An 11,722-nucleotide genomic window follows, 5' to 3' on the forward strand; every position below is an offset into this window, starting at 1 on the left:
GAAAAAAAGGGAGTTGGAGTACGACTCCTTTCCATTATTACACAAGTTTATTGTCGTGTTTTCTCAGAGTGGACCAGTGAAACCCAACCAACGCTTATAGAGAGCGTAGAAACTCCACACAGAAGCTCTGACATGGTTGGAATTTGACCCAGGACCTTTTCCACTGTGAAGCAGCAGAGCAAAACGGTCTGTACGCAGCAAATTGTTCTGAAGCACCAGACAACCAATCCCCAAAATCCTACGAGAATGGAACATTTCTCTCTCCTTGGCACTCAACCAATGTGAATTTTGTCCATCACTTATTGACTATTGAGGTTGCTGAAATGTGCTTTCACATGTCCCATCGAAAGAAAACCTCGGGTGTGAACAGAATTTGAGACGGAGCTGCCAGACTTGCTTAAAGATTGTATAAAATGTTGACCCACCGGCACAAAACTTGAGGTTTTCCAAAATCCGCAAGCATTGAAAAACTGGAATCAAGGTCGTTAAAAATGCAAAATTACAACATTTCCAATTAAACTCTGTGGAGATCTAGCCTGGATTTAGTCCCAGAAAAAGAAAACGTGCAACATTCACAAAATAAAACAAGATTATGTATGTGTTTAAAAACTTAGATGGAAGAACATGGAATTTGGTTATAAATTGTACCTTAATGGCAATAAATCTAGAAAACTTTGGTGTTGGTTCTGTACTGGGCCCAACATTAATTAATAGACTGTCTGAATGGGGAGGATTGTGCAGTTTATATTATTTTCCAAACAGGGACTATTATGTAATTATTAACCTGGGTCAGCAAAACAACAGAAAAACGGTGTTCCTCAAGGATCAATTATCGGGCCACTTTTATGTAACATCGACGTGTTGCGACTAGCTGACTCCTGAATACCAGAGCATCTCTGCAGGAGACCTTGTTGTTACGTGGTTTTTTTTTTTAGCTTGATTCCTGCATGTCTTCCCTTCTCTCTCTGTCCTTCTTCACAATGAATAAACACTGCAAGTGCCAAAAATCTCTTCTCTTATTGCTCCGCAAAGCACTTCTAAGTCGCCTGTTTAGTGCAAAGCACATAGATTCTCCCAGGTGAAATAAACGAGGCGGGGCGGCATTTCATTTCCGCAGTGATGTCAATTCGGGAACGAAAGCGTTTTTACTGCGGCTTCCGTTCAAAGAATTGACTGAACTGTTTACCCGGTCGCTCGAAAGCGTTTGACGCTGAAAGTCAGAAATTGCATGCGGATTTAAGTTTGTGTCTGCATTGCAACATTTGTTTCTTTTTATGTTCCATCTTTAAGTCGAAGATTTGAACCTGTCTTTTTATGGAGAGCGTAAAGATTTTTGCTGCTTCCTTTTTGTCTTTCCTTTCAGACTTTAGAATACAAACATGGTCTCTAGAGCTGTGCGATTTAATTGTTGAATGTATTTTTAGTAATCTACTACTGGACATACACAATTTCTGCCCACTTAGGGGATTAATAAAATCTTATCTTAAAATATCCGCTATGATGACACTGTTGAATGCCTGGTGTTTTAGCTGAGTCTCTGCCTGGTTCCTGATGTGTTGTTACATGAAGTGTGGGAACACAGTGTTCTAGTTTTCAGGTGTGGATCTTAGAGGAACTGAGGTGCCTCTAAGATCTGCAACTCGCAGGAAGGCAAAAATTGCTCAACGTGCCTCTTTCCCTTTTCTCGTTTGTGGCTGCGATAATCTTTCAAACTACTTTTTACCACATCTACAGTTTAGTTAAATGTGTGCCACTTTGCAACTTTTATTGCATTTCTGATCAACAGTGATCTTAGCATTGCTTTTACTGACATCCTCTGTGCTTGGCAGTAATTCAGTTTTACTTTTTTCTTTTTTTTTTACCTAGCTTGGCTTCAATTGCAGCAAAATGAACAAAAAACCAAACCAAAACAACAAGGAAAACCAGTATGAAGTAATCCTCTTCTTGCTCCTCCTCCCCTAATATCTTCAGTTTGCAGGCTTGTTTGTCTTGCTGAACACCGTCAGGACATACCAAAGCAGGAACACCTTCATTGTTCGACCTCATCTGAAGATCAGGAGGCTGTAATGCAGAGCTGCAGAATTACAGCTGATGTAAGTACGAGGAACTCACTTTTTTAGTCATGTCATGTCATTAATAGTGTTTTGTGATAAAATGACAATCTGCTTATTTCTGTAGTCTATATGCTTAGTGTTTTTGTGTATATTTATATCTTAACAGTTTAGTAAAATTTTGTTAATTTGGTAAAGGATGCATTTCATTTAATACACCAGCTTTGATCAGTTTTTGCAGTAAAAAACCTGCTCTGTTTTGTTTTTTATATATATATATATATATATAAAAAACAAAACTTTTTTTGCAGCTAAAGCGTTTACCTGCACCAAAAATCCTTTGTTTTTCTTTTTTGTTTTGTTTTTCTCTTTTTGTTTTGTTTTAACACAAATTTGAGCCAATTCTGCAGGACAACGTAATTCGATAATTAACTAAAATTATTTTCAGCCTCCAAAATAACAAGAAATTTTCCCAGGGAGCGCCACATGTCACTGTTCTGGCGATGGCCTGACATAGAATACAGTTGAGCCCGATAAAGGACTGGCTCAGTGCCAGTGTACCTTAGTGAAAGAGAAAACCCGTCACGTTAATGGACACATGCAGTCAGCCAACTCAACCTGACCTCACAGCCCATCGTCTCTTCGCCGAGATAAGCTTTCTGGAAATAAATGACAAAGCACAAGAAAGCACACAGAAACCTTTGGACGGAAATAAACATTTCAACATGACCAGTGGTTGGCTCTGCTCAGGTTCCCTCTGTTTTCTGGCGGACGTGTTCACAACGTTCTGTTCAGCCCTTGAAGTTGCAGGAAATACCTGGGTGTGCTCTGCGGCACAACGAGGTTTTGACAAAAAGGTAATACAAAAAAAAAATAAAAAATCTTCATTTGAAGATGACAAAGATATTTGTCCTTGGTTTTTGATGATGAAAGATAAAATTAAGTGTATCTGGTTTTCTTGAAAGTATTAAATATATTGTTCCATGTTGGACTAAGGTCGCTAAAAACCTGAAATAAGCAGAAGAAGAAGAAGATTGGTGCTGGAAATGGTTTATTGTAACTTACGTTCACATTGAGGAAAAATCTCATCTGGGTTAGCAATGAGACATTTTTTGTTTCTCTGGATTTTTCATTCATGGAATCTGAGTCGTGCCTTGTTATTTTTTTTTAGAATATTAAAATAACATATTGCTTCTACTTATTTTTAAGGTGGTAATGAACATCCATCAATCATCGAAGTGTTACATGGTGTTTTGCAGAAGAGTTTGTAACTTTAACAATTGTCACATCATAACCACAATCTATTTCATTGGGATTTAAGTGATTTGGCAAAACCAAATCACTTTTGCTGCACCAGGGAAAAAGAGATGCAGTTTTCTAAAATTGTCATGAACGTTCAGCTCAGAGCAGGATCAAAATGCATACAGGACTGTAGAGCAGTCGTTGGAGACATTTACTAATGGAAAAAAGACCAAACTTCCAAAATCAGGAATATGAAGGGAGTGTCGCAGAAGGAACCAGTTGTGAATAACAAGTCGGGGAGGTAAATGTACAAAGGAAGGAGTGACAAAAGAACCAATTATAAGTACCTTACAGCAGATGGGCAGTAAACAGGAAGCTGGATGAGAAGACAAAACAAAGAAAAACCAAAGCGTAACAGAAATAAACACGAAATAACAAACAAATCCAACACTCCAATGAGACATGACTGAACTAACAGAAGGAATAAAGCTGGAATGAGAGACGAATGAAAAATGAAAAAAGGAAATAACATAATCAAAGGTCCAAAACGGCCAGCGGTCACAACAGAGGTGTCCTTTTCAAATCTAAAATCTGCAAAGTTTTCATTTTGCAAAGTAGAACATTGAAAAGTCCCCCCTCCTCCCGTTACATCTAATGAGACCAATGACAAACTAATGAGTCGTGTTCACATCCTGCCTAGTTTAAATGTGATGTTCTACGGCGCGCTGCTTACATAATATTCCCGTCTGTTGTTTCTCTCCTGCTCCTTTTTTCTCCGTCAAAAGGCCCAGGAAGTCGAAATGGTCCGAGGAGTTTGAAGAGAGGCAGAGAAGACATGAAGGTCTTCGAGCGAGCCACTTCAGTTTCAGCACAAGTCCAGCCGGTTAAAGGCGCCTCACTTTCGTGGGCTGCAGAGCAGCAGCTGTGAATCCTCCGGAGCGATGGCGGCTGTGGGGGAGGAGAGGCTCGGAGGAGGCAGGAGGGCCTCCAGGGTCACCAACCCACCAGAGGGCGGCTGGGGCTGGATGGTCGTCGCCAGCTGTTTCCTCGCCACCATCTGCATTCGGGCGGTGACGAGGTAACGTAAGAAATGTCCCGTCCCGTTTTCTCACCACGTGCAAAACCACTCGCGTCTTCTGACTCATTATTTTATTGCTGTAGATAAAAAAAATAAAAAATAAATGAATAAAAAAATGAAGCCAAAGGCAATACTCTTTCAACTTGGAGCTGATTTTTGTGTGTGTGTTCAGCCGAGTCTACGGAAAATACATGGACCTCGCTCTTTAGACCCGAGTCTTTGTGAGACCTTGTCTGGGACTTATTCAACAAAAACCTTGCATGCCCTCTGCAATGAGACCATCATACAACGGAGACAAACATCAATAAAAATCAGTTCAGTGAGTGCAGAGCTTACAGGTTGCAGGGTAAAGGTCAGACCAATGGACCTGTGAAGTTGGCTACCTCTGCCAGAGATATGAATCTGTCCGTCCATCCATCCTACTATGGTTAGAGGTGTGTGGTGCTGGTAGCCAAAAGGGCAGGAAGCTTGGTACTCGTGGGATTACCAGACATTCAGATGGAAAATTAAAGATTGGACAGAGGGAGGAAGCCAGAGTACCCTGAGAAAATGCAAGCATGTAGGGAGTGGAAGCAAATTTGAACAGACTCGTTACCAGAAAGGGCATCGGCTCAAATACTCTACAGAAGTTAGGGATATTAGACATTTTCTTTATAGACCTCCAGAATGCATTGAAAATGTTCTAATAGTCACAGTTCATCAATGTGGATTTTTTCCCCCCAAACTCTTAATGGGAGCATCTTAAATTTCACATACATTTTGACTTGACAGTTGACTATCCCTAACCTTTTGTCCAGTTACCAGCTCATCACGTCTTCACTGTGTCTTGCATTTATACAAATTATTTCTCAAAAAAAAAAAACGTACTACATGTTCTCTGAAGCTAAAACTGGCGTCCAACAAATGTGGAACAACTTACAGCTTTAAATGAGTAAAGCCAAGTCTCCTCTGGTCCCTCCATACAGATGTGTTTCCATGTTCTTCGTGGAGTTCCAGATGTTCTTTGAGAGAGATTACTCCACCACTGCTTGGATCCACAGTATGATCGACTGCACCACCATGCTCTGTGGTAAGACATGCATCTTTTTTTTAGAATATGTAGGCATTCATAGGACTCAGACATGTGGTGTCTTGCGGAAGAGTTAACGCCTCTCCCACTCTTTATTTTTTCCTTTTGTAAATTTGTCTGCCAAATAAAATTAAAGTACATTAAAGTAGATGCACAAAAAGTACATGGAAGTTCATAGTCGCAATGTAACAAAGTCAAACAGTTATTCAAAGGTATCCATGATCCATTTGTAAGGCACTGTTTGTGTGATAAATAAATAACAATAATAAAAAAGAAATTTATGTAAAATGCAAGTAAACTGTTTTTCTCAGCTCCTCTTGGTAGTTTTCTTGGGAACCGGTTGTCCTGCAGAGTAACAGTGTTTCTTGGAGGACTTCTGTCCTCTGCAGGCCTGGTCCTCAGCTCCTTCGCCTCCAGTCTGGAATTCCTCTATGCTTCGTTGGGAATCCTCACAGGTACGAATTCTGTCATTTATGACACAGAAACACCTTTATTATTATTATTATTATCATTATTATTATTATCATTATTATCTGTCACCGCAGACTAAATTAGGCAATCATTTTGGATGAATTATTACCTGAAATGTCTTAAAACAAGCTTTTAATACTGTTAGAGGAAATAATAATTTGATTTCATTTGACCTACAGCTGCACCAATCAGAGTTTTATGTCCAGGATCAAACCTTAACTTTTGTAAAGCTGCCATTTTTAATTTATTCGAATTTCTCCTTAAGAACTGTACAGCAAAATACGAGCAGGATTAAAAGTATTTTTTTCTAGTCTTCCTGCTGTGAGCGTCATTTATTATGTAAGAAACAGCTGTGAGAAATGTCGATGCAAAACAGAACAAAAGTTCAACTTTTTGACCTGTCTGGACTCTTTTTATTACCAGTTACCGTGATTACTGTGATTAGCGTGATTAGCATGTGTAGAGTTACTAAGTGTAGCTGTGTTTGTGCAAATTCCTTTGTGAATGTAGATCCTAACCTTAGCTCTTGAGTTTTCCAAAAGACTACCAACATTTCTAAATTGTGCACGTTTCATAACAGAGGCTGAAAGCTCAAATGGAGAAAGTGAAGGAACTTACTGCTCTCCATTCCTCATTCAAGTGAAAATCTTGCTCTCTTGCTCTTTTTCAACGTTTTTATTTGCTGAGATCTGTCTGTGAACAACCTTACCTCAAACACAAAGAAAAGATTAAACTTGTTGCATCTGATAGTAACTATGTTAGAACAACAAATCCAAACATCTTAGATGCATTGTTTAAGTTAAGATGTAAGCGTTTACGGTAGGTTCATGATGGCTTCCTATATTAGCCATTAGCGTGATTAGCATTGTTAGCATTACTCACTGTATATTGTGCTGTAGCGAATGTACATCCTTACATTAATTCTGAGATTTGCCCTCCATATGGCTCCATTAGTTCACTCATGCAGAATATAGAAGGTTTTAGGAAATTACAAACTCTTTATTCATCCTCCACAGGTCTTGGCTATGCCCTGAGCTACACAACGTCTATAGCGATGGTTGGAAAGTACTTCAGTGAGAGGAAAGCGCTAGCTTATGGAATTGCTCTATCTGGTACTGACCGCTTTCACCTCACTGATCAAGTCTCCCTCTTTTAAGTTCTTTTTATTTGTATTTTGTTTGTACTTTTCTCCACCATTTAGTTTTTAGTTTTAGAGATCCCCTGAAACAATTCTTCCTCCTAGTCCACATTCAAATCAATCCTAATGACTTTCTATTCATGTCTCCGTCCCGTCCAATGCGCCCTGCGCTCAGGGAGCGGCATCGGCACCTTTCTCCTGGCCCCTGCTGTTCAGCTGCTTATCGAGCATTATTCGTGGAGAGGAGCTCTGCTCGTCCTGGGAGGATTTGTTTCCAACCTGTGCGTTTGTGGCGCTCTGATGAGGCCGCTGGAGCAGAACCCAGCTGAAAGGTCAGCCCTTCGCAACATCACCACCTATTTACTCCAGTGGTTCCCAAAGATTTTCTGGGGCCCCCCCTTATGGATTACAATAAAATGCCCACTCCCCCAGAAAGAAACAGAAAAATAAAAAATCAAGTGGGCATACATCGTTGAACCAGAAATAAACCTATACGCATATTTTGTTTTCAATCTCCACTGAAGTTTATTTCACACTTCAGGTTGTAACAAAACACACTACAAACCATCTTTACAGTGAAACACTTTTGTGTAACTTGTTTTTATTTTTATTTTTTCAGTCATCCTTACCGTTTCCCTGCAATGGCACTGCGCCCCCTAGTGGGAGCGCGCCCCACACTTTGGGAACCACTGATTTACTCTGTCATTTGTCACCGTGTGGTTCGATTCGGCCATAAAAACAAAACACAACCAGACGGCAACAAACACCGGGGTCCACAGAGAAGTTTTTAGTGCTGCAGTACTTGTCCAGATCCCACACATGCTGGACATGGACTACACCAGCAGGCCTTTGTTTACCAAAAATTATGTTTTCTCTCTTGTTCTGTGCACAAATATAAACTTGATCCTGATTATGAGAACACATTTAAAATACACTTGGACGCTCCACCTGCTTTGGTCAACAGGTGGAGCTAGTTGCTCACTATTGCAGTTTATAGTAAATTAATTAGGTTCAAGGAAGGATGTCCCCCCTGGTTAGAGAGTGTCACACGTCTTACAATGAATTAATATTTCACTGTTTTAGAAAATTCTCCCAATGAAACATTAAGAAAAAGTCAACCTTTTATTTGATTGCTGTAATTCAGTGGAAGAACTAAAGTCCAGGGTGAAGAATTTCTCGTTTTTACAAAAGCACCCATGCCACAGCTGTTTCCTCCCTTCTTTAGCTCATCTCACAAAATTCCCTCATGATTCAGGTCGTAGGACTAAAGAAGGTGCATAATTTTGTGTCTGGTGAATCTTTAGATGTGTCCTTAATTTGGCGTTTTTCTCAAAGAGCCACTCACTGGAGTTCAGAAGTTGTTAAATTTTTATTTAAGTCACCTGCAGACCTACAGTATCTCATGTCCTCTGCTTGAGGACGTGAGATGCTGCTGCACGGAGTTCTGCCCCCAAAATTTTGTGGCCTTAAAATCCTTCTCATCTTGTCCAGAAATAATACGAAGTCCTAAGAGCAGCTAGCCACAAGCGATGTGGCAAACAGGTGGATGAAGGTGCTTGGTCAGATGAACAGAATTAAAAATTTTTGCGCTGTGGGTCCAAGTCCAGACTTCAATAAAATCATGCGTTGTTAATACTCCTGCAGGGCATTGTGTCCAATCATTTTATTTCTTGGTTTGTGTTGTTCTATCTGAAGGATATGGGAGAACAGCATGACAAACGTGGAGAAACCCTTCATGACTGCGGTGCTGCAAACTGAGCTCACTGAACCAGTGACCACCGACGGGGGCCGAGAGAACCCGAAGCAGCAACAAATCCACGGTTCGGAGGACAAACCGGGCCTCGTCATCATCAATGGAACCTGCAAGAACTTCGGACTTGAAAAAGGCAAGCGTCAGCAGAGTTTCACACTATTTCCAAGCCCAAAGCAGACTGCTGCCAGGGTGATGGATAAGAAAATGGCAGACTGCCTCCTGTTAAGCAACAAGCTGGAGACAATGCTGGAGGAGACGGGTTTGTCAAGTCCATCGATTCCAGACAGCAGCAGGAAAGACACCTGGATGAAAGCTAATGAAAAAAGAGACAACTCCATGTCTAATGAAGTGACATTAACAGACGAAGCAGTTCCTACTGAACTGTTGGTTTCCTCACAGCCGTTGTCCAGAGGCCAGTCTTTGTTTTTTAAAGTGAAGGAAGAGTTTAGGTTCCTGTGGTTTCCCAGATTCCTGGTCCTGTCCGGGTCCTTTGTGTTTCTGGCGTTTGGCTGCAGCGTTCCAGTAGTTTACCTCGTCCCTTACGCTCTGAGTGTCGGGGTGGAGCACCAGCACGCCGCCTTCCTCATGTCAATATTTGGTGTCAGTGGAATTGTGGGCAACATCACATTTGGATGGATCACAGACAGGACGTGAGTGACAAATGGAGACTTTAATCATTAAATCAAAGCTCTGTCGTAACCATCTACCTCCCATCCAGGTGTCTAAAAAGGCATCGCCTGCTCAGCTACATAGTGGCCATAAGCATGGAGGGTCTTTGTTGCGTGTTCCTGCCCTTGCTCCGTTCCTTCCCGCTCCTGGTGCCGTTTTCCGTTCTCTACGGATACTTTGACGGGGCGTATGTGGCGCTGATACCAGTCGTGACTTCCGACACTGTGGGCTCCACCCATCTTGCCTCAGCCTTGGGTGTGGTGTACTTCCTGCATGCCATCCCATACTTGGTCAGCCCACCTATAGGAGGTAAGAGTTACTCAGTAATTGTTGTATGCATGTATGCTGTGGAAAACACCTGGGTGGACCTAGCACCGCCTCCAAGACGAAGCTCCTCCTCTGAACTGCAGTTTCCAAACTTCTGAGCTTCTGCCCCCCAGATCGAGCAGCCCTCCTCCGTGACTACCCCATTTAGTTCCTTCAGACTAGCCAGCAGCAATTAGCAAAGTCCTGATGGAATTACACGTCTGCTGAGTTCATGATGTGAGCTAGTCCTCAGTTCGACGCTGGCGAAAACATTGTTTAAGGGATAAAAGAGGAGCTTTGTTGCGACGACTTCCTGAAGGTGGAGTTTTAAGAAGTGCAGGAGTTTCTTAAAGAGACGGAGAGCCAATTTCAAGGTGTTAAAATATTAAGCCAAATTTCTTTGAAGTCATATTTGATATATATATGTACATATATAAAAATACATAGCATTTTTATAACAACTGGAGTGACAGAATTGTTTGTACTACAAAATGGCGCTATGTGCCTGAAAAATACATAATACTGCCCCTTTAAAAAAGTAAGTTTACTTTGTATATCTCTTTTTTTGTAAAAGTGAATGAATTCCTAAATCCCCAGAGTCTAATAATTGTAGATGTATCTCTTTGTACATTAGAAACATAATTTTTTCATATATTTGCAGATCAAACAGGTTTGCATTGGTGTCTGTTGACCCGTCAGCTAATCTTAGTTTTGTTCATTTCCCATTGGTGAGTGTTAGTAATAATATGTCGATCATTATATGGCTCGCTTTCTTCCTTCTTCTCCAGGTTGGTTTGTAGATCGGACTGGGAACTACGCATTAACCTTCTTCATCAGCGGTGCTTCCTTCTTCCTCAGCTCTCTGGTCCTCGTGGCGGCGTCTTTAGCTACGCGTCTGACGGCGCTGTGCGAAAGGACTCCAGGTCAAGGAAAACGCTCAAGGGAAACAAATCAGTCGAAGATTGTGCCCGTTTTCTCGCAAAACGAAACACTCACGGTGCCTTTGCGGAAGCATTAATACCCCTTGAATTGATTCCCATTTTGTCACGTTACGACCACAGCTGTTCTGTTGTTGGGATTTTATGAGTTAAACCAAACACTGCCGAGGAGTGGAAGGAGATGGAATCATTTTTCTTTTCAACGGTTTTCTATAAAATTTGGAATCTGTGACATGTAGTTGTATTAGTTACTCCGACGCTTTCTAATAAAAACCTAATTTCAACCAACTCTCTACAGAAATGATCTGTGTTGTCAGCGTAGTTAAGTCGTTTCTTCACAGGTTTGATGGGGAACATTAAAAAACCAGCATCGTCATGAAGACTAAAGAACCCAGCAGACAGGCCAGTGAAGAAGGTTTTGAAGTTGAATCTGATCTGTTGTAGCAGCCCTGGTTTGGGATTATTCTTGACACATCGTCTGGGCAGGACATCTCATTGTGTTTTATACCAGCGTTACAGTGTGATGGACCTCTCAGGATTTCCCAAGAGTTGTGGATTTGAGTTCTTGTGAAGTATGACACGACCTGGCCAGAAACAACATTCTACTCTTCTTATTGCTTCCCACAATAGAAGAGCAAAACTTTCTTTTCAAGCAGAGAATGCATTGGTCTCGGAAGTTGCAGAACAGTATGCCAGGGTCTGTGTGTGTGTTAAAATAATAGACTTCTTACAAACTCACCTTCAAAGTACTGACACCTACTGAGGTGGTTGTTCTTTGGAAAAAAAGTTTATCTTTGTTCTCAGCTGAAAAACATCTTTATGTAAGAAAGGCGAATGGCGTGATCTACAAATCGGAAGTAAGACTGGTTTGATCGTCGCTGATGTTTTTGAACTTGGCCAACACACACACACACACACACACACACACACGCAGTTTTTCTTTTTTTTTCTGTCTTTCTCTTTTATATGGTGGTTACAATGTATATTGCCATATATGGAGTGAGGAC

At 41.1% G+C, this 11,722-nt stretch overlaps 1 protein-coding gene and 1 long non-coding RNA gene across 5 annotated transcripts; one reads left to right on the forward strand and one right to left on the reverse strand.

The window, feature by feature from the left end:
- Positions 1 to 1,672: 1,672 nt before the first annotated feature.
- Positions 1,673 to 11,004, forward strand: LOC122842507 (monocarboxylate transporter 12-B-like). Of its 2 annotated transcripts, XM_044136457.1 has the most exons (9): positions 1,673 to 2,093; positions 4,079 to 4,371; positions 5,337 to 5,440; positions 5,752 to 5,895; positions 6,928 to 7,023; positions 7,225 to 7,381; positions 8,745 to 9,452; positions 9,521 to 9,780; positions 10,566 to 11,004. In XM_044136457.1, the coding sequence occupies exons 2-9, from the start codon at positions 4,235 to 4,237 to the stop codon at positions 10,793 to 10,795; spliced, it is 1,836 nt and encodes a 611-aa protein (XP_043992392.1). In that variant the 5' UTR covers positions 1,673 to 2,093; positions 4,079 to 4,234; the 3' UTR covers positions 10,796 to 11,004. The 2 variants fall into 2 exon arrangements, with proteins under 2 accessions (XP_043992392.1, XP_043992393.1); XM_044136458.1 differs by lacking the exon at positions 1,673 to 2,093 and having other exon boundaries at positions 3,059 to 4,371; positions 10,566 to 10,968.
- Positions 4,365 to 7,004, reverse strand: LOC122842508. 3 transcript variants are annotated; one of them, XR_006372570.1, is made up of 4 exons: positions 6,794 to 7,004; positions 6,530 to 6,620; positions 5,291 to 5,435; positions 4,365 to 4,448 (listed from the first exon to the last, which is right to left on the reverse strand). It is a non-coding gene; the product is annotated as an uncharacterized LOC122842508 (long non-coding RNA). The 3 variants fall into 3 exon arrangements; XR_006372569.1 differs by having other exon boundaries at positions 6,530 to 6,615; positions 6,828 to 6,995; XR_006372571.1 differs by lacking the exons at positions 4,365 to 4,448; positions 5,291 to 5,435 and adding an exon at positions 5,801 to 5,888 and having other exon boundaries at positions 6,530 to 6,615; positions 6,828 to 6,986.
- Positions 11,005 to 11,722: the final 718 nt, after the last annotated feature.

The sequence above is a fragment of the Gambusia affinis genome, linkage group LG13, assembly GCF_019740435.1.
Source record: "Gambusia affinis linkage group LG13, SWU_Gaff_1.0, whole genome shotgun sequence".
Classification (NCBI taxonomy): Eukaryota; Metazoa; Chordata; class Actinopteri; order Cyprinodontiformes; family Poeciliidae; genus Gambusia; species Gambusia affinis.